The sequence below is a fragment of the Rattus norvegicus genome, chromosome 17 (genome assembly GCF_021556685.1).
Source record: "Rattus norvegicus strain SHRSP/BbbUtx chromosome 17, alternate assembly SHRSP_T2T, whole genome shotgun sequence".
Lineage (NCBI taxonomy): Eukaryota > Metazoa > Chordata > Mammalia > Rodentia > Muridae > Rattus > Rattus norvegicus.
In genome coordinates, this window is record NC_141550.1 from 23,658,849 (window position 1) to 23,680,343 (window position 21,495).

A 21,495-nucleotide genomic window follows, 5' to 3' on the forward strand; every position below is an offset into this window, starting at 1 on the left:
CGCCACACAGAATCAAAAGAACAAAATGAAGGGAAATAAAGAAGCAGCACGCATTATTGCTAAGGCTTATCTGGTGCATACAAGGCCCTACTTTTGATCCTCAACACCACACACAATACTCAAGCTGGGAATGGTGACACACCTGTAGTACCAGGCACTTGGGAGGCTGAAGCAGGGGAATTATTTGATCTTAACCATACACAACCAGCCTGGGCAACATGGCATAACCACACCTCAAAATAATCACTTAAACCTGCTTCTCCGAAGAATGCAGCCACCATGCACCACTCAATTGTAAATGGGTTTATTATTTTATTTATGCCATGGACTTGGAACTACATGTGGAAGGTGATGGCTGTGACAAGGAACTAAGGACGCGTCTCAGATCTAACCAAAGTATTTGTGTAACAGCCCCGGCGAGTACCTGTCCTTTTAATGTACCAGTCAGATCTGGGGTCTCAGATGAGAAAATGAGTTGGGGCTCCATTTCAGAAACATGCAGTCCAGAATACAGTGCCCTGATCAGTTGCACAGAATTCTGGGCATTATAGTTCAAGAATGCTAAGTCTTAGACAGTCGTGTACACCTACAATACCAGCACTTAGGAAAATGAAGAGTTGTGAGTTCAAGGCCACCCTGGGGTACGTAGCAAGATCCTTCCTTAAAAAAAACAAAAACAAAACAAAACACATATATATGTCACGATAGATCCTATCTATTATAAACATAATACATGTATTCAAAACTTGGATGGGAGGCACATCTCTAATCCCAGCACTGGAAGGTAGGGACAGGGTGGTGAGCAGAGTAGGCAGTTCAGAATTACAAAGGGAAACTGGGGGTTGGGGATTTAGCTCAGTGGTAGAGCGCTTGCCTAGCAAGCGCAAGGCCCTGGGTTCGGTCCCCAGCTTCGAGAAAAAAAAAAAAAAAAAGGAAGGAAAAAACAAAACAAAACAAAGGGAAACTGTATTTGAATACGCTAAGGCTGCTTGTAAGACACATAAGCTAAGTTCCTGTTTTTATTACACAGGCCTAGCTTAGAAATTCTCAAAGGGTTTTGTGTGCATGTTTGTTTGTTTTGGTTTCAGTTTTTTTTGAGACACAGTTTCACATAGCATAGGTTAGCTTCAAAGTTACAAAACTGAATATGACCCTGAACCCCGGATCCTCCTCCTACTTCTACATCTAAGATGCTGGGATTACAGCCATGCCCACAACCAATCAACGTCTCAGGCTACATCCCAGACACCTCTGACAAAGGTGACATCAGAGAATTGTTCTTAATAGAAAACTTTATTTTCACCGATAATGTTGCCGTAACATAATTTCATAGCAGACCTGTGCAAAAGATCCCACATCACAAATGTCACCAAGAGATTTCACAACTTCCCGGCAGGACGTGTAGCTCTGGGCCCCCAGTGTTGACACCCAACATTTTACCCCTTTATGTAGTAGTACAGAGAGTCGAGACATCATGACACAAGAACAAGCCGCATGAAGGCAGTGTGAGCTCTGAGGTCAGACACTCGCCGTCTCTGAACGGTCACTATAGTAACCACGTCTTCGCCTCCATGTGCTCAGTGTAGGTCTTTGCTGTTCTTATCTCTTCAGCGTGGTAATGTAGAGGACTGGAGAGTGTCAACTCATCATGAGCCCACGCAGGGCTATGGCTACTACGGATGGGGTGAACTCAACATACTAAGTCCAAGTTTGGCAACCATCAGCAAACTGTTCAAAGGAAAAAAAAGTCATCAGGAAAAGTACACAGTGGTGACTTTGTTTTTTCTTTTTTAAAGGAACAAAGTGTGCAGGTCCCTCACAACTGTGTGTGAGAAGTGCTAAAATAAAACACCCCCCCCCCCAGAGGAAGTAGAGAAAAAGCACACCTAGTCTTGACAGTGGCACACGGAACTCCTAGGCCAATGCCAATAACTTAGAAGGCTGAAAAAGGGCAAGAGAGACCCCAGGGGCCACAGTGCTGATTCACACCAGGTCTCCTGCCTCCTGGTTTAGTGGTTGTGACTTTGATCTGTGAAGACTTTTTTGTTTCCAGTGTAAAAGACTTTGATCAATAACAATCACAGCCAAAGACAAGCAGGCGTCCACTTCCCTCAGACAAGTTTATTGTTTTGTTTTGTTTTTTTAAATTCTCCTTCCTCCGGAATGCATTTATCATACTTAAGAACTTGTCGATCTAAGACAGTTTGGTTTAAGTTTTACAATTAAAATTAGAAAATCGATTCAGTAAAAAAAAAAATCCTCTTTAGCAAAACTTTCAATCAAGGACACCCAAGTAGCTAAGAAATAGGGAACCAATGTGGACAGACTCACACAGGCACATACAAGGGCGCGTGACAATGTAATGTAGGGAAGCCTAGGACAGTCCGCAGCACAACCTCAAGATCATTCTATGGTGAATGACTACACATAGGTACTCAATCAACTACAAAGGCTTTTGAAGACTTGCTACTTGCGTCCAACCTAAAAATGGGAGTTGAAGTCTAGGATCAGGTGCACAGCAACAAGAACACATTCCTGACTGCAGGAAACCTCTTTGAGCAAAACCCTAAACACTGTCCACACAAAGAGGGATGGAAAAGTACCTGGCTCCCGCGATCAAACCTGCAGGCATAAATTTCCCAGAGTTGTAGAATCTCATCCCCATAATGCCAGCCAAAGTCCCAGACGTAGCTAAGAAAGAGAAAAGTCGACATGATCAGGTTCTATGCACAAGGGACACAGACGTGAAATCCCATCCACCTTTTGAGGCCCAGGATCCACCCTATGAGGGGATGGGGAGAACTAAGCTTCAATGCTGCCCACAATACTCAGGTCTGTGGACAGATACTGGTCAAGTAAGGCCCTTCACACTTCGCTATGGCTGACTCTGACTGTCCCCAGAGCCTGCTTCCAGTGCTTGGTTCTCATGTTAGGGCACTACTGCGGAGTCTGTGGAGTGGACAGATAGCACTAAAGTGTCCTGAAGGCTGCAGCCGGCCCAGGTTTCTAATCTCTCTGTTTCCTGGTCCCCTGTGCTGTGAACAAGCCCTACCATCAGGACAGCTCTTTGAAACTGGGAACAACCGCTCTGCTGGGCAACTGTCATGGTGTCAGTAAGGGAGCTAATCTCCCCAAGCCCAGCAGCCTTCGGGGCCTCATTTTCAACACTCTTCTGTTTCGGTCATAAATGTTTTCACTTTTTCAAAAACACTGTGTGGCTTCTTTACCCCACTGGTAAAGGTAGTACTTGCTGTTCTGACAGAAAAATGCCGACCTTAAGCGTTAAGCTAGAGACCTGACTGGACTCAACATGTCTCCACCCTTCCAGGGTTCCAAGCCTCAAGATGCAAGCCAGCTTCAACAATCGCGCATGAAGTCTAAGTTGTGCTACAATAAATATTACACACACAGCCTTTGAGTCAGGGATATTACGAAAGGGTTAACTAAGGAAGCACATACTTAGTGTCTGCAACGAGAGCAGGAATGTAGGAGCTGACAGAAGGGTGTGCTAGGCTGGGGAGCTTAGTACACGCAAAGGCCCTGACGGGATGGTGCATGTGACAAGGTCATTGGTCATCTGGGCTGAGAATAGACTCTGGCCATGTGAACTAGAGGGGGAAAAAAGGGAGCTTTGTACGGATCCAGGTCCCTGTGAGACCTGGGAAAGCATTCCACAGTCAAGGGGACAAGACTGAAGTGGATCCATGATGTGTTCGAGAAGAAGTGGGGAAAAATACAAGTGGGCTTTACAGAAGCTTCTGAAAGGGAAGGGAAAAGCCAGTGACTGAAAGGGAAGTGCACTCCAAGATCCTTCCTCATCTATACAAGTCAAAGTTGATCACATGCTATCCTGGCTGGTTTTGGGTGTCAACTTGACACAAGCTGGAGTTAATCACAGAGAACGGAGCCTCAGTTGTGGAAATGCCTCCATGAGATCCAGCTGTAAGGCATTTTCTCAATTAGTGATCAAGAGGGGAGGTCCTAGCCCATTGTGGGTGGTGCCGTCCCTGGGCTGGTGGTCCTGGGTTCTACAAGAAAGCAACTGAGCAAACCAGGGGAAGCAAGCCAGTAAGTAACATCCCTCCACGGCCTCTGCATCAGCTCCTGCTTCCTGACCTGCTTGAGTTCCAGTCCTGACTTCCTTTGGTGATGAACAGCAACGTGAAAGTGTAAGCTGAATAAACCCTTTCCTCCCCAACTTGCTTCTTGGTCCTGATGTTTGTGCAGGAATAGAAACCCTGACTAAGACACATGTGAACCTCATGTGTGGAGACCCTACACGGGGATACAGATAAACGATGGGCCTGAGACAGTTCACAGTCAGGAGCCAAAGCCCGGGTAGGGGAGGGAAACGGAAGAGGGGATGGCCTGGAAGCTGCAGGTGTAAGGGACACAATGGTCAGTGGTTGCTGGTTTGCCTGTTTGCTTGTTTCAATCAAGTACTCATGGGATTTCTTGTGGGGAGCAGAATGCTGGGATCAGAGGCAGAAGTGGTGTGTGAGCCGTTCCAGAGCACGATGAGGAAGCCATTCAGAAGAACCGGAAGCCCAGGATATTCTCAGTCCACAGCTGCCCCCCACCCCCCACCCCACTGCTGGTGTGCAGGACGCACTCTGTGACGCTGTCAGTGACACCTTTTGGGGGGTTAGCTTTGCATGTGTCCTTACACTGTTCATGTAAGAGGCACAGAGGTACCACGCCCCTGGGCAACGGCTAGTACTCGGGCGGAGACCAAGAAAAACATGGCAGAAAACACCATGATTACGATAAGAAGTCATCTTCTTTTGCCTCTTCCTGCATGGGCTACACCCGGGGCACTTTATCTACAGTTCCACAGTCACATTACCTGACTTGCCCCTGAGACTAATGCTTCCCCAGTGCAAGGTCGGTCCGTGTCTTACACAATTAACTGCCTATGAAAGAGATGTCCAAATGGGGAAAAGGTTACGTGAGCTCAGGCCTTGTGAGGCGTGTGAGATTTCTCCTAAGTTTCTAGCAGGCCGTCCTCAGTATGGAACTCCAATAGTGAGCACACGCTGTCTTGCCCAGTTTAAAACAGATCTCACCGGGAAGATGGAATCCATGCTGTATGAAGCTCTTCTGTATTCAGTATACAAAACCGAAACAACCCAGGGTTCTCCATGATGGAACCCACCCTCTGCTTGGCAGAAGCGGCTGAAAAGCAAAAAGAACCTACCACACACAACCACCAGAGTCTCACGGCCACGAAGAACACAGCAGCGGAGCCTGAGGCAAACCTACCTAGGAAAACCCACACGTTCCTGGGGTCCTGAGACAGCTGGTAGGCACCCAGGCCTGCCAGGCCCCCAAAGAAGAGTCCAGCAGCCAGGGACGGCACACTACCTGGGGGGAAGCAAATAGGCATACATCTGTGTTGTGATGTCAGACATTACATAAAGAACACACAAGACTCTCCCTCCCCTGCAGGGAGAGGTTGTCCTCAAGAAGCTTCTAGCTAGAGTTCCCAGCATGGGGGACCACAGAAGTCAGGGTCTAATCCCCCCAGCCCTCCCTCCTCTAGGAGGTGTGACTCAGCACGGTGCTTGTCTGACTCGTATGAGGTCCTGGCTGGAGCCTGTGTTAAACAGAGGAGAGACAAGAGGTCTCCCGCTTGAGGAGCTGAAAGGCAGCACGGTGTATGGCGACGCTCGATAACAACCCCCCACTACCACCCCTGCCTATCTGTACGTAAAGAGGAGAAGGTGCCTGGCTCAGATCAGTCAGATAATCAGAGGCCGGTGCAGGAAGAACCAGAAGCTTGACAATGCAGGACAAACTCAAGGCCTAAAGCAAACCTGAGTCAAGCAGTCATAGGCTTCAAGGACTCTGGGGACCCACACTTCCCTGGACTAAGCTGACCATTAAGAGGAAAGGCTTACCTGCTTTTGCATAGCCAATAATCCCACCAGTAGCCACCAGGGCCGCATAGCCGAAACCATAATAATGTAAAGGAACCCTGAAATGACAAAAGGGAGAAGACGGTGACAGCCAAGTTTAAAATATAACCTGCAAAAATCATTGGATGGGGCCAGCCTTGGGAATGGTGTGCCCTTCCCCCGCCCCCAAAGCTGGCAACCTGAGTTTGATTTCATTACAAGGGATCCATGTAATAATAGAAGAAGATCAACTCCCACAAACTGTCCTCTGACCCGGACAAACGCAACATGGCACAAACGCATCCACACAAATAAATAAATGTAACTGCTTAAATCATTGGCCGGGACAGAGAGGTTGTCATTTCCAGGGTACAATCAGAAATAGAGAGTCGAGGTGGCAGGCTTGGTGAGAGAACTAGCCAGCGGCAGAACTCGATTCAAGTCCGGGTCCCAGGCTGCTAGTTCAAGGATCATGCCACAACCCACGCTGCCCCCTGAGCAGTGCCAAGCTAAAGGCTCATTTCACATGTCTGGTTTTAGAAGCTCCAAGTGATTCTATTCCGAGTCATAGGGCACTTACAGTGGGCCACTGTCCTTCTGCATTGTTCAGTCACTTTGGAGACCACACCAGGCCTGCACCTGTGGAGGAGAGGTCGGAGCAGTTAAGAACACACAGGCCTCTAGCAGTCAGGAAGAAATGAGTTCAAGGTACAAGCACTGGGTGCGGATGCAACTGGCCCTTGAACACACAGCCACTGCTCGCCCTAGCTCTGCTGCCCATTGAAGGTAACCCGGTAGCAGGCAAAACACTTCCGTGTATACTAAGCGCTGGAGAGACACCAAACATTTTTATTACAACCTCCGCTCTAGCACAGGTCCACGGAGGAGAGCAGGAGTCACTGACAAGCTCTGGACTGGTACCAGGCTGACTGTCTCATCAACTAATGGATCGCTAAATCAGAAAACAAATGGTCTATGTCTCTACTCTTTTTAGCGTCTCCAGGGATCACGGTAAACGCTACTTTCTCTGAAACGTCCTCAATACTCATCAGTTTGCAAACTTTTAGAAACTCTTGGATCCAACCCTCAGCTCCTGTTAGACTGGACTAAGGGACCAAAAAAAAAAAAAAAAAAAGCACGGGAACCCGAGTTGCAACTGCATTGGACGCGCTACGTCCCTACAAAGTGACCCCTGCTCTCTTACGGTTTCCGTGGCGTGGAAGAAGCGCACGCGCGTTTAGGTTTCCACTCCCGGAACCGCAGTTACAGGACGTTTTAGAGAGGCGGGCAGTCCGCTAGCTCAGCAGAGAGTGCACGGGAGAGCCCCGCGCGCCTGCGCGTACGGAACAATTCCAGGGTGGTAAAATCCGCAAAGTAAGAACACACCCAACACCGGAGCTGGAGCCCGGAGGCCTGCGCTGGAGGACGACGGCGGGAGCACAGGAACAGAGGTCAGGAGCCGGGTGTGTAGACGTCACGGCGCACTCTGCGTCCTAGCAGGAGGGGCGGAGCTTAGATGGATGGGCGGGACCTGAGGGGATTGGCTGAGCATCACCTTGGGCGGGGCTTTAGTTAAGTGGGATGGGCTTGGCGCTCTGCAAGAAGAGGGGGAGTAGCTTGGTTCCGGGTTGGGAAAGGTGTGGTTGAGGGGTCTGCACTCTGCTGATGAACCAGTTTGATACAAGGAAAATGGGATAAATAAGAGCCATCAGGAGAGAGTGCCAGGCTGGTAGAAGAGGCATATCAACCACAAATCAGAGCAACTCAAGAGTTTATGTACTGCCGTGTGCCGAGTGGAGACATTTAAACAGAGAGCCAATCTATTTTTAAGAAATTTTGCCCTGGGAGAGCCTAAGCATCTACTCCTCAGGTCTTATTACAAACTAGAGTTCACCTGAGGAACCAATGAGTTTATTAAAGTTCCTTACCCAGCACGGCTGAGAGGTTTCAGCCCCTAAAACCATCCCACTGGAAGACCCCTCGTGAATGATGGCTTCCTTATGGTTGTGTAGACTCAGTCCTAACCCTCTCCACATATAAACTCTAGCCCTTCCTCAAGTCACATGTAATTAGGGCAGAATACATGAAACTGAATGGGAGGCGTAGCTGGATATAGGTGAAGGGGTCCCACGACCCTCTCCACTCCTTTTATAAATGAAGGTAAGCAGTCAAGCCCACGTGGGATTTTGGCAAGCAGGTACAGCTGACCTCATGAAGATGGTGCCAACCTGGAGCAGACAGCAGTGCAGAACAGAATCACACACTTCATCAGAGATGTGCTTACCTACTGGCCCTTGGAGCACTGTGGGTCTTGCTGCAGTGGATACTCAGTCAAGGACCTAATACGGAGCTTGTGATGCCCCTAGTAATGAATTGTGAATGTCGACTCCTGTATATCATACTTAAGTGTCTCACATAAATTTGGTGTCTGTGAATCTTGGACTATTTAACACTTTTCCTATTTACTTTGTTTTCCCTAAGATGGGGGTCTGTATTGCCCAGGTTGACCTGGAATTCCTGGGCTCAAGTGATCCTCTCCTGAACCTCCCCGAGTTACTGAGGCTCCAGGCTCATGCCATCTGGGTTACTACTATCCCAGCCTCATACACTTCCCCTACCTGTGCACTTCTTGGGAGACCATTCTTTGCCACTATGGATATAGCAGTGGCTGACTGCACCAAGATTCCCAGATGTCTGGAACAAAAGGATCCCCTAAGTAAACTAGGACTAGGTAGAAGATAGAACACTTCTCTAGGCACTAGGGAAAGGTCAAGGCTCCAAGTTGCAAGCAAATCACAGAATTGTTATAAGCTTGGACGAGCTGGAGATCCCAGCTAACTGTATTATTGAAGCCAGCCCATGGTTGTTTTTAGCTTTTCTCTTTAGACAAGATCTCAGTCTCAAACACCCTGGATTCCGGGACCCCTTCTACCTCATGAATACCAGGGTTACAAGGATGCGCACATACGCAATTGAAACATTGTTTACATACAACTCCTTCCAAAGCCAAGTTATCTTTTATAAGAAAACCAAACTCTTGTCACAGATTACTTTGTGAGTGGGGACAGGAGAGGGAGCACATGTTGTGGTACAAATGTGGAGGTCAGAAGACAAGTTGTGGGGAGACTGTTTTATCCTTCCACAACTGTGGGCTTCAGAAGCTGAACTCAGGCCTTTGGGCTCAGTGGTAAGTACACTCAACATCCACCAAGCCATCTTACCGGCCCATAGACTTAATCTTTTGACTTCTCCCTCCATGCCCTTGGGGCTTCCATTCCTTTAACATCTCGAGACATTCAGGCAATTGACATCCATTGAAGGTGTCATTTATATGTTTGTAGCTCTATCCTGGAGCTCGCTCTGTAGACTAAGCTGGCTTTGAACTCAGAGATCTACCTGTCTCCTGCCTAAGTGCTTCTTTAAAAGTGTGTACCGCCACTTGACAAAATACACTCTATGACGACAGTGTTTGATGCCACAGGTCGTAGTCATTAAGTACCTGCAGTGTGCTAGGCTTGTTCTGAGACCATCACACACACTGACACATCTCAGTCCCACACCAATCGGAACAGAGGGTTATAGTGAAACTGAGCCAACATGGCAACAAGTGAGGTGAGATTAAGACTCATGAGAAGGTTACGAGAAGTGTTGTTTTCTTGCCCTTAAATTTGCTTGTTACCCACTACTTAGAAGGAGATTGTCTGAAAAATCCCTTTCATCTACTTCTGGTAAAGACTTTCTAACAGGTGCTGGTGGCTTTCTAAAGGGAAAGCTGACGTGCAAGGCTCTGGGTTTGATCCGAAGTATCACCAAATAAATATATTTAAACTGTATTATTTTAAATACAGTATTTTCAGATCTTTACTTGCTCTGCACAGTAAAAAGTATACAACCACTATATACTACAATATATAATAAAATGCCATCTGCCAAAATAATTTTATCACTTAACAAAACAGAGCACCACCTAAAAGTGGTTTTTTTTTTAAGCTGAACATTTTCTCCAGAAGGAGAAAGTTTTTTGTTTGTTTGTTTGTTTCTCACATGGGAAAGTTAAGTATAATATTTAAAAAGGAGAATTCTGTCAAAAAGACACTGTGTTGGGGAGGAGAGTCTGGGATTGCCATGTGAATCACATTTTCTTTTTTCTCTTCTTTTCTGACACGTTTGCCATTTTCCTCTTCTTGGCTGGCGCTGGGCTATTTCTTTTAGTTGGCTGCTGGCTGCCACCAGTGTGGTCAGATTTCTCTGCATTAGGTGCTGACGCTTCTTCCTGAATTTTGTCAGCAGACTCCTTTTCGATCGTCTTAGGTTGGTCTAAAACACATGAGACGATGCATTAAGGACTGTTTCTCCCTGTTAAGTGAAGTTATTTGGACTCTTCAACAACCCCTGAGGAAGAGACTGCTCAGTCTCTTAACTTACCAGGGCAGGGTTCTGTTGCTGGAGGGAGGCGCGCCTTCTCATCTGTCCCTCGGTCTAACCACACGCCAAGACACGTCAGCCTGGCACCAGTGTTGGTCTCACAGAGCAGAGATGGGGGAGCTTTCTGAGACAGAAGGGGAAGAAACCTTATACTTAACGCAGAGGAGTTTTTGTATAACTGCTTCTCTTTCCATAACCAAACAATCTAAACTGAGTTTTGAGTACACCATTACATACCACAAGAGAGCGTTTAGTCAGGGTCAGGATGAGAGCACCACACTAGGCTTACAGACCCACCCTAAGTACAGTGTATACCAGTCTGTGTGAACTGATGAAGTGACCTGACAATGCGTCTCATAACACAGCCCTTCCGTCAGGTAAGGCAAGCCCGTGTCTTCCTGAGCAGGACACAGTGGCACTCAGAGGAGCTGACAACCATGCTTTATCGTTGCTCTGACCAGGCCACTCACAATTTCTTCAAAGGATCCAGAAGTTGTAAAATTCTTAGGACACAAATTATGTCGTCCATAGACATTCAACAGACTACATCCACAGAGTTGAGACAAAATCATTCCGAACTGAGACTACAAGGCGCGTAAAGGAGTCTGGTTATCTGGTCACCACTCTGGTAGCTCCATAATCAACCCAGACTTTCGAATTGACTTTGGTAATGGCAATCTTTTTCACTAGTATTTATCTTTAAGATAAAGATGACCCCAATCACAAAAACAGCAGGCCAGGTTTTCACGATCAGGTCTAAGACCCGCTCTTAATTTGCTCACAGCCTCAGGCAGTTCTGCAGTAACCCCAGCTTTACAACTCTAATACAGGTTATGACAGGAAGAGACTTAAGAGTTTAAGGATCTATGTTTTTTGAATCTTAAACAAACACTCTGCTAACTTAAAGTAATGCCTTACCATTATATCACAGTGTAATAAGACAACAGTCAAGCCTGCACTGTAGTTAACACTGACCTTATCCTGCGTAAGTGTCCACATTTTGATGAAGCCATCATTTGATGCTGTGACAAGAACATGATGGTCTGGGATTTCAAAACTGACCATGTCTTTTACCCTAGGGAGAAACATCAATGCTGGAGATCATTTCTTCTAGAGGGCATGATATCATAAACACACCCTCTTGCTTTACCAAAGTTTCAAGTGTTTCCAAATCATTCAGTGAACAGCAGCCTAAGATCTAACAAATGCTGCATATTCCCATTGAGTTATTTTCAGGCTGAATTGTGAGGAAAAACTGTCCATATCTAAAGAGAAGTGACAACCACAAACGCTCAGGAAATCCAGGAGTCCAGGAAATAAGGATATGCAGGATGAAGCCTGGAACTAAGCAACTGCACATCCAGACAGGAGAGAAGCTGACTACAGGCTCATGAAGAGGAGAGAAGAATGGGTTTCTCCAACTCCAGGGCAAGCACCACTTCTAGTCTATGCTGCCTTTTAGTTTCTGGATGGCCTAACACACCACTCGCCTTCCATTTCTACTGGACAAATGTTTCAAATGGAAGTGAAACATGCTATTTCCAGGTCTAAAAACCCTTAAAACTGTAAATTTACTACAGAGTAACACTGATGGAACTGGCACAATGGCTCCCTGACTTCAATCTCTAAAACACTATTGAATGCAAAAGGAAAGACGCAGCCCATAGCACTTGTCTTCTGTCCTACACACACACACTGTAGGGTGCCCCCAGACACTATCACAGACGCACAGCACGTGATCACAACAGAAGAATTAAAACCACAGAGTGGGGATACAAATGGACACAGACCAGTGCTGAGGTGACATGGTGGCTCTATGGCCTGTCAGCCTTTCAAATTTTCTCTAAGTAAACAAAGTAAACAGGCCCGGAATGAAGCTCACTTAACAAAGCCATTCGGCCACTTCCTTACTACAGTGTGTCCAGGGAACACAGGCCCCCGACTGCTTAGATCATCACTGAACAAGCAGGGAAGGAGCACTGTCAGGAACACATTGACACCGGTTTCCTAAAACAAGCTTGCTCTCTAATCTGGGGATGCACTGCCTGTGCACTCGCTGAAGGACTGGATGTTTACACAGACACGGGTTTCTCAAAACAACCATTCCCAGAAAGCCAGAACTGAGACATAGCTGATGGGCCACACTGGTGTAAAATGTTACATGCTATTACCCTTCTCAAAATTATACTAAAGAAAAGAAAGGCACATTCCGTGTCGTTTGCTGTCCAGGTTTGGGAGAGCTCCCTTAAGTGTGGAATGAGGAAAACTGCAGGGGAAAGGGGAAATGGGCAAAGGAATTTTAAAAAGGACAAGAGCGGTCAGAAACAAAGCTCAACATTGCTTAGCTTTTGCTTAGCTCAAAAGGACTTGCTACACCAACCCTCTCGCATTACGAAATTCAGGGAGATGACAGTTCCATCATCTCCTTAGATGCCAGCAATCATGTGCATGTCATATCTGTTAACCCTTCTTTCTCATAGCACACACACTCGCGCGCGCACACACGCACACACGCACACACACACACACGCACACAGAGATACACACAGACACACACACGGAGATTTATGAAAGTATTGACTGTTAACATTCAGTAAGAATACATACACACAGACTGCTTCAAAAAAAGAAAAAAGAATACCTGTTTTCATGAGCTTTAAATTCACAGAGGCACACTAGGGTATCACAGTCAAAAAACCTTACAACTTCTTCATCTCCAGCCACTGCAAGGACAGAGTCCTAGGGGGAAAAAAAAAATGCCCAGAATGTCCTCAGGAATTCTCACACCTCAAAACTGCCAGCCCTGCTTTCCGGAACTCACTGAGAGAAACGTAACGGCAGAGATCCTCTTTCCATTTGTGAGGGTGCCGCTCACAGACGCCGTGTCCAGATGATAGACATCCACTTTATTCATCACAACAACTACGTACTTCTCTCCGTTTGGGGACCACTCCACTATGTGAGCATCTGTAAGGCAAAAATGTTTTTATCTTCGGCTGGAGAGATGGCTCCGCTCTTCGGGGGAACCTGGCTTGGTGCCCAGCACCCACACGGTGGTTCACAACCATCTGTAATTCAAGTTCCGGGGGATGTGATGTCATCTTTTGGTATCCAAGGTTCCAAGGACCCAAGTAGTACACAAACATACATGTGGGCAAAACACCCATTCACATAAAATAATAAATATATAAAAATGTGTCTGCATACATTCATAGTTATTGTAAAACATACACATAAAATAATAAATATATAAAAATGTGTCTGCATACATTCAGTTATTGTAAAACGTACACATAAAATAATAAATATATAAAAATGTATCTGCATACATTCATAGTTATTGTAAAAAGTGCAAAATACTCACTTTGCTTTATATTTTTTATGAAAGCTGATCTTCCCTCTACAAGATTCCACGTTCTGCAAAACAGAAGGCTTGTGTACAGCATGATCATTATGTCACTAAGTAGGACAAAACAAGCACAACAGGCCTCCACACAGGACAATCTCACAATTTACTCTGTAGACATTTGTCTGTATTTTCCTTCCAGCATGATTAAAGCTCAGCCCTAAGCATTTTATCTCCTAAGCATTTCCCTTCAGGGTCCCTCTCCTCCTCAACTTGCTGTGTAGACCAGGCTGGCCTCAGATTCAGAGACCAGACTGCCTTTGGCCCCTGAACGCTGGGGTTAAATATGTGTACCACCTTGCCTGGCCAATACAGACTGTTTCTACATCATCTTTATGAAATAGTTCACTGACTCTCTATTTTGCCCTTGTTATTACAGTAACTTAAATGGCTGAAAATTTCGGAACAACACGGACACAGTATCTTGTTATTACCAAGTAAAAAATATATTAGTAAAGACGCCCTTGGGCATTTATAACTTACCTTAATGTCTTATCAGTACCAACAGACAGAGCCAACTTGCCAGACGGGTGGATAGAAAGGAAAGTCACATGTCCCCTAAAAGGAAACCGACAGTCAGGCCTCAGCTTGAGTGGCCTTGCAAGACTGCCCACAGGAGCACGTGGCCTCACCTGTGAGCTTTAATGGACTTCAGGCACTCCCATTTCTTTGCATCCCAGACACAGATGAGCCCGTCTTCTGCTCCACTGATTAAGTGCCGGCTGCCATAGAATTTCAGGCAAGTTACTGTGCCTGTGAAAAAGCAAGAGAAGCAAAATTAATCCATTTCTGACTGGAAGTTCGGGAAGATGACTGCAGTTTGGAAGTGGCTCTGAGAAGAACACACAGACCCATGTTCAATCTGTAGTACCACGAAAACACAACCAACACCTTAGTACTAAAGAATCATACCTTAAAGGTTTAGGTAAAGAATTCAAGTTTTTCATATTAAAACCAACAGTTTTCATTTGCTTTGGTGGCTCTGGGAGACTAAACTCAAGAGCCTCTGTACATACTAAGCAGGGTATAATACCAGTGTAAGGCAGCAGCTTTAGGCTGGCAGAGCTGGTGCATACCTTTAATCCCATGACAGGCAGATCTCTAAGACGAGTCCAACCTGGTCTACAGGGCAAGTTCCAGAAAGCCAGGGCTTTACAGAGAACCCTGTTTCAAAAATACAAAGTCAAAAAGAGAATGCAGCTTTAAGTGTATGCAGATGTTTCAGCACGCTGAGCCATGACTCCTACTTTCTAAGTTTGAGCCACCTATCCAATCACGACTAATGGCCAGTTGTGGTTTATGTCTGCACTCTTCTCATTTACTGCCGTCAGAAGTTAGTAACGATGCTATAAAATGTTACTGGTCCAGCTCTGTGGCTAACAAACCTTCCTTAATCGTTTCAATCACTTCAGAACCTTCACTTCCCAACACCAACTGAAGCCTTGTTCTCCCAAACCTTCCTCTCCCCAATCAAATACTAAAAGACCAAGGAGGGGTGGTGATGGAAAACATTACAAACTTCTGGCCACAAAGCTTTTCAAAGCCCACCTTCACCTTTGCAATGTCATTGAAGTCTGTAGGAACTGTACAGCAGTCACAGTTCACTCTCCAAGGACACACTGCTCCTGCAGAGCTGAGTGACCATAACATGGGCCATGCACAAGGCCCACAAGGCCTCAACACTGACGATTTGGTCCTCTGCAGAATGTAACTGAAAAGACCTGGCCACTATTTCCATCTCTTCACCTCCTGTCATCCTCTAGTAACTCTACCTCCTCATGCCTGCTCCTTCTATCCAGGACTCCCACCTACCCCAAGACAAGAACTTACCTATTACTATTTGAAAAGAACGGGACTTATACAAGGCAGGGAGGAGAGCAGGGTCCCTACTGCACGCATCCGTCTAAGTCCCTTCTGACTGCTGAATGTATAACCCTGCATGGAGAGGTTACTCAGAGCCCAGCTTCGGCTGGAGAGCGAAGCACTTGGCAAAGATGCTCTGCAACTCTGCTAGAAGCAAGTGTCTATCATTCCAGTTTAAATCCTAGAAACCAATAGTCGGTGCATAACCTTAAAACATTAAAGGGGAAGAAAGGGGCTTATTTTAATATGCCTTTCTTAATAGGAGAAGCTCTGGCGAAGCTCCTCAAGCTAAAAACAAATTAAATGAATGCTGAGCTCTCCTCTGCCTTTACCTTCACCTGTTACATGGAAAATGCGACTAAATAAAAACCAGTTACTCTCCTCACCCCTGCATGTGCCTCTATGTTGGGCAACCTTGCACAGGCAGTGTGCAGTGCCTCCTCCCTGGCCCTCTGCTCCTCTGTTCTTTACTCCGGCACGCCTCAGGTCCTCTGTGGTAAGCATGCTGCAGGTGCACTGAGACTACAGAAAAGCCTGCCTACCTCCCTGCCTGATAGGACAGGAAAGCGACCTAAGGATAAGGACCAACTTTTCCCTTCATTTGTGTGGTAGTTTCAGCAACAATGGCACCCACAGTTCATAGGGAAAGGCACAATTAGGAGGTGTGGCTTTGCTGGCGTATGTGTGGCCCTGTTAAAAGAAGTGTGGCACTGGGGTGGGCTCTGAAGTTTCAAGTGCTCAAGGCAGACCCAGTGTCACTTGCTCTTCCTGCTGCCTGTCAAATCTGGAAACCCCCAGCAACCTTTGCAACACCATGCTTCCAGCCATGACAAGAACAGATTGAACCTCTGAACCATAAGCCATTCCTAATTAAATGTTTTCCTTTGTAAGAATTACTGTGATCATGGTATCTCTTCACAGCAATAGAAACCCTACATGAGACAACTTCTTCTCCCATCACACACTCTGGACACGGTAGAGACATTCACCAATCAGTCCCAGATAGAACTGAATTCAACTATAAAGTGGTAATACCCCCACGTATCCTAAAGGCTATAACTTTGGGGTGGTTTAAACAGGAATACCTCATCCCCCTAGTTCATACATTGGCATGCTTAGTCAACAGGGAGCAGAAGTGTTTGAGAAGAATGGTGAAGATTAGGAGGCATGTCCCTGGGAGTGGGCTTTGAAAGGCCCCACATCTCTGCTGCCTGCAGTTCAGCTCAGCTACAGCTCCATTGTAGAGGGTGAAAAGTCCCCGTGCGAACACACAGCTTCTTTCCAAAGGAAGGCCTGTGGCTGCTCTCCTGGAATGCTGGGGGAAGTGTAGTTCACAACCTGGTAATGCTTTGCTACTTGTTGATCCAGGCTCTGCTGTATCCCCATACAATCAAGTTTGTTTATGCCAGACTTGCCCCTCCTCCCTAAAACCTGAGCCTACTTCTAAGGCCAAAAAGTCATCCTTGTCAGAGATATCACTTGTGCTTCCAACAGCCTGAGAGACCTCTATGCTGTCTTAGAGTGAGGCCAGTGCTGGCGCCCACAGGGTGTGTTTACCTCAGTCATTCTCCATAGGCCCTACACTTGAGCACTGATTCGAAGTCAACAGAACCATCTTATGAAGAAGCCATCTTGACTTTGTAAAGATCTCCAACGTAAACATGTCTTAAGCTTTGTTGTACACATGGGACAGAGTTAACTGGATTTTTTTTCTGTTTTTAAGATTTATTTATTTTATGTGAATATCTTGTAGCTGTCTTCAAACACACCAGAAGAGGGCATCTGATCCCATAACAGATGACTGTGAGCCAACACGTGGTTGCTGGGAATTGAACTCAGGACCTCTGGAAGAGCAGTCAGTGCTCTTAACCGCTGAGCCATCTCTCCAGCCCCGGAATTAACTAGTAACCAAAGACTTTTTTCAAAACTTTGGTATGCTTAAATATGGCTAAAAAAATGAACTGGTGCCAGACTCTCAAAGTTTGGCCCAGCACCAGTTGCCTAAATCATGTGGAACTGTGTTTCATTATTTCTCTCTCTCTCTCTCTCTCTCTCTCTCTCTCTCTCTCTCACACACACACACACACACACACACACACACACACACACACACAGACGCCTGGATCATGGGCATCTTCGCTGCGGCAGGACACTCGGACAGACTTACCACTGTGATGCACCAGAGCCCCATGCTCCACCTTCTTTTTCATGTCATAAATGTGAATGGTCTCATCTTTGCTGCCAGTGACCACATAGCGATTGTTGGCTGCCACCGCCGACAGGGAGGCAGTGTGCGCATGGTGAGTGAAGTCAGCCACAGGAGTCCATGTCTGAGAAAGAAACACGTAATCAACACCACAGTCACATCACAGTTCTCTGAAAATATAGTTCCACAATCTGAAAAGCAAGCAGCGGATCCTGCGAGTGGAGAAAAACTATGTAATAATACACAGATTAAAGGACAAAAAAGGACCCAAGAGCTGAATAAGGAGTGTAAGGAGAGATGAACTTAGGAACATGCTTCCAGATCCCAGTAATGTAGATCCCATAGACTTCCATGTCAGTAATTTATTCAAATGTTCAATTTTTATGTAGATTCATTTCAATAACTGCCCACTTTCTCTATGTCTATATAACTATTCTATTATATATGCTTGATACCACTATGCGTAGTAGAAAAAACAATAGAGAGGTCTGTGTTCAAATACTACTTTCACTTTAAGAAAAGAGATAGAAAACACGTCAATGTGAAGATACAGAGATAACCATGATAAGTCCTTAAGGAAAACAATAGGATTGTGTGTGTATAAATATATGTATGTTTGTTTGTTTGTTTATTTTGTGTGTGTATGTGTGTAGGAGTACTACCACGAGCCCTAGAGAACTGCTAGTAATTTGTCTTGGGGACCAGATGCTTGTTACTATATACTTCTGGTTAGAGAACCATGACTGGATGAGTGCAAAGAACAGAAGAAGGCACGCACAAATGCAGTGCTCTTCAAATTGAAGGAGCTCCATGGGAAAATTTATTAGCCAAACAAACCAGGGAAGGAAAAAAAAAAATCCACCCAAAAAGCAAAACCAGCAAAGTTCTTTACATATGCTTAAAGTCAGTCACTACATATCATGTCCTAAAGAACTACAGAGCAGGTAGTCCATTCATTCCTCAGGAACAGCAGGCTTCCTTTTGTCCCCCCATGTGCCCTCTCCAGGGTCTCATATTGTAGCTATGGCTGTCCTCCCAAGTGTTAGGATTAAAGACAGGTACCACGACAGCTGGCTTAAATTTAAACTCTGAATCCTCCAGCCTCAGCCTCCTGATTACAGACATGAGCCACCTGACTCAATCATGGTACAGCTTTATATCAAGACATCATGTGTTTGTTCAAATTACATAAATAATATTGGTTATCTTGGTTACTGGCTAGGTTTAGAAGCAGCACCCCGAATTGTTAACAACATAAGCCTGGGAAACATCTGGAGGACCTTGACATGTTGTATTCATAAACCATGGGCTTTGAGTGTCTCTTGCCCTATAAACCTCCCAACTGTTCATCTATAAGATGAGAATGGCTGTATCAGTCTCAGGGTTGCTGTACTTCTGGAATGAGTATACTTAACAAGAACAAGAACAAGAACAAGAAACCCACAACACACACTAAAGAATTCTCGGGGTTGGGGATTTAGCTCAGTGGTAGAGCGCTTGCCTAGGAAGCGCAAGGCCCTGGGTTCGGTCCCCAGCTCCGGAAAAAAAGAACAACAACAACAAAAAAAAAGAATTCTCAACAAAAGATTTGTAGGTGATAAGTACAACTGTTCAAGAAATAATCATTAGAGTATTAAGGGATCACATTTGTTTTTTCTTTTTTGCTTGTTTGGGTATTTTTTGTTTTTTGAGTTGTTTTGTTTTGTTTTGTTTTGTTTTTGAGACAGAATTTCCCTGTGTAAACCATCCTTGCCTGGAGATCCCCCTGCCTCTGCCGGGTTTAAGTGCTGGGATTAAGGGTGGGGCCCTGCTAGGTGACACTTCTAATCCTGTTTTCTATTTGACTATTATGTTGGCAATTTACTGTATCTTATTTTCATACCTGACAAAAATACATTTCTTACTGTGCTACATTTTACCTCCCTGTATTTCTTTTGCTCGCCATTCCTTCGACCAAGAAGGCTACAAGAGCAGGATCCACAGCTCTGGCACATTTCCCCCTGCCCACAGTAAATAGTAAGTCTGCATCACTTTCTTCCTCCCAATCCAGTTGGAATACTTCTTTTATATGTAACTTTTATTTTATGTAATTGGTGTTTTGACTGTATAGATGTCTGTATGAGGGTATCAGATCCGTTGGTTACAGTTGTGAGCTGCCACTGTAGGTGACTGGAAATTAAACCAGATCTGGAAGAACAGCCAGCGCTTAAACCGCTGAGCCATCTCACCAGCTCTATTGAAGTTTGTTAACCAGGATTGAAACTCAGTGAAAGGTAAAGGTATTTTTACATTAGAACTTGAAGAACTATAGTAATTGTCAGTTTAAATGCACACCTTATTTTTCATGTATGTTATAAAATTGCCAGTTTTTCATGCCTTGAGAATACTTTAAGTTTTTTCCTTTTTAATTACCATATAACTGTATATATTTATGGAGCACAATGGGATTTCAATGCACACATAGATCAGGTATGAAAAAGACAACCTATGCCCTCAACGATGAACTATGTCTTTGAGTTCAAAATACTCTCCAGTAACTACTTTAAAATATACGATTAATTGCTGTCAACTATAGTTACCTTTCAAGGCAAAAACACAAAACACCCCAAAACAGTCCTCCCACCAAACTTCATTTCTGTAAGTTGGCCCCAACCTCCTCTGTCAACCATTCATCTACTCCCCCCATCGACATGAACATTTTTCGTTTCCTTCTGTGGACATTTTATCTACTTTAACAAGTGAATATTATCTCATTCTGAAAAGCCTCTACTCTATAAAGAGCAGGATCCTTCTACCCAAGCTCTGAGCTCACTATCCTTCTGTCTCAGCCTCTCCAGAGCCAGGATTATCTGCATAAACCTGTCCGTTTTCCAACAAGTCCTCCACGGGGACCCAGCAATAAACGACAGACGCCACGGTTCTGGCGGGGAGGAATCAGCCCGCCGGTCCCCCGCAGCCCCGGACTCGCGGTGCCTCACCTCCCGGTGGCCACTCTTCGCGGGCCCGCGGTGCACTGTAAACCCAAAGAGGACCTGCTCGTAGCTGCCAGCGACCAGCTCCATTCAGCAGCACACGTGCCTTGCCGGAGAAGCCGGCGTGGGAACCCAATGGAAGCGGAGGACCGCCTTTCGGAAGTCGGCGCGCAAATTATACGTCATCCATCAGGGGGCACCTTTTAGGCGCCTGCAGATGGCAATAACGGAGTACGCTCTCGAATGTCACGTGGCCCTTCTACGACAAGCTGGAGGAATGAAGCCGCAGGAGGAGGATTGCAGAGCAGAGAAAAAAGTTGTAGCAAGCAGGCAAATCCATGGAAGCCGTGAGCTCCGCCAGCCTTGGGGAGTGGGCGGGACAGACTCCGCTAAAGCACCAATTTCCGGTGCGCCTAAGGAAGGGGCGGATCCACTTCCGGCCTCGAAGGTTGCGGTTGTTGAAACTCTCTTCGTAGTTCCTGGAATGTGGCAGCGGATTAGGAGTCGAGAGTTAGGTTTCCTTCGATTGTAATTTTCTTACTATTAGGAGGCGGTCTCTCGCTTCGTCGCCCAGGTCAGCGCCTGCAGCCACCCCACGGCTCGGGTCACAAGCGAAGGGTTTCCTTTTAGTGTAGAGAGCAGATTAGGGGCTTCTCTGTCGGGTCGGCCCGGGGACGATCAGGGCTCGCTGGAACCAGAGCTGGCAGTGTCCCCTCGCTGGACTGA

At 45.9% G+C, this 21,495-nt stretch overlaps 2 protein-coding genes across 6 annotated transcripts; both read right to left on the reverse strand.

Moving 5' to 3' along the window:
* Window positions 1-1,274: 1,274 nt before the first annotated feature.
* On the reverse strand, window positions 1,275-7,385 carry Tmem14c (transmembrane protein 14C). 4 transcript variants are annotated; one of them, XM_087589735.1, is made up of 6 exons: window positions 7,102-7,385; window positions 6,478-6,536; window positions 5,901-5,977; window positions 5,263-5,364; window positions 2,604-2,691; window positions 1,275-1,728 (listed from the first exon to the last, which is right to left on the reverse strand). In XM_087589735.1, exons 2-6 carry the CDS (start codon window positions 6,498-6,500, stop codon window positions 1,674-1,676), a joined length of 345 nt encoding a protein of 114 aa, XP_087445861.1. In that variant the 5' UTR covers window positions 6,501-6,536; window positions 7,102-7,385; the 3' UTR covers window positions 1,275-1,673.
* A 2,345-nt stretch (window positions 7,386-9,730) lies between these two features.
* Window positions 9,731-20,927, reverse strand: Pak1ip1 (PAK1 interacting protein 1). 2 transcript variants are annotated; one of them, XM_087591013.1, is made up of 10 exons: window positions 20,776-20,927; window positions 14,805-17,921; window positions 14,361-14,481; window positions 14,212-14,286; window positions 13,687-13,739; window positions 13,144-13,289; window positions 12,964-13,061; window positions 11,298-11,397; window positions 10,323-10,446; window positions 9,731-10,214 (listed from the first exon to the last, which is right to left on the reverse strand). In XM_087591013.1, exons 6-10 carry the CDS (start codon window positions 13,234-13,236, stop codon window positions 10,030-10,032), a joined length of 600 nt encoding a protein of 199 aa, XP_087447139.1. In that variant the 5' UTR covers window positions 13,237-13,289; window positions 13,687-13,739; window positions 14,212-14,286; window positions 14,361-14,481; window positions 14,805-17,921; window positions 20,776-20,927; the 3' UTR covers window positions 9,731-10,029.
* Window positions 20,928-21,495: the final 568 nt, after the last annotated feature.

Excerpts from the sequence above, each read along its gene's own strand:
- Tmem14c (XM_087589735.1), bottom strand. The coding sequence starts at position 6,500 with ATGCAGAAGGACAGTGGCCCACT. Across the intron at positions 5,365-5,900 it reads TATTGGCTATGCAAAAGCAG|GTAGTGTGCCGTCCCTGGCT; the intron begins GTAAGCCTTTCC and ends GCTTCCCCCCAG. Across the intron at positions 1,729-2,603 it reads GGTTTGATCGCGGGAGCCAG|TTTGCTGATGGTTGCCAAAC; the intron begins GTACTTTTCCAT and ends TCCTTTGAACAG.
- Pak1ip1 (XM_087591013.1), bottom strand. The coding sequence starts at position 13,236 with ATGAATAAAGTGGATGTCTATCATCTGGACACGGCGTCTGTGAGCGGC. Across the intron at positions 13,062-13,143 it reads CTGCCGTTACGTTTCTCTCA|GACTCTGTCCTTGCAGTGGC; the intron begins GTGAGTTCCGGA and ends TTTTCCCCCTAG. Across the intron at positions 10,215-10,322 it reads AGCAACAGAACCCTGCCCTG|ACCAACCTAAGACGATCGAA; the intron begins GTAAGTTAAGAG and ends CATGTGTTTTAG.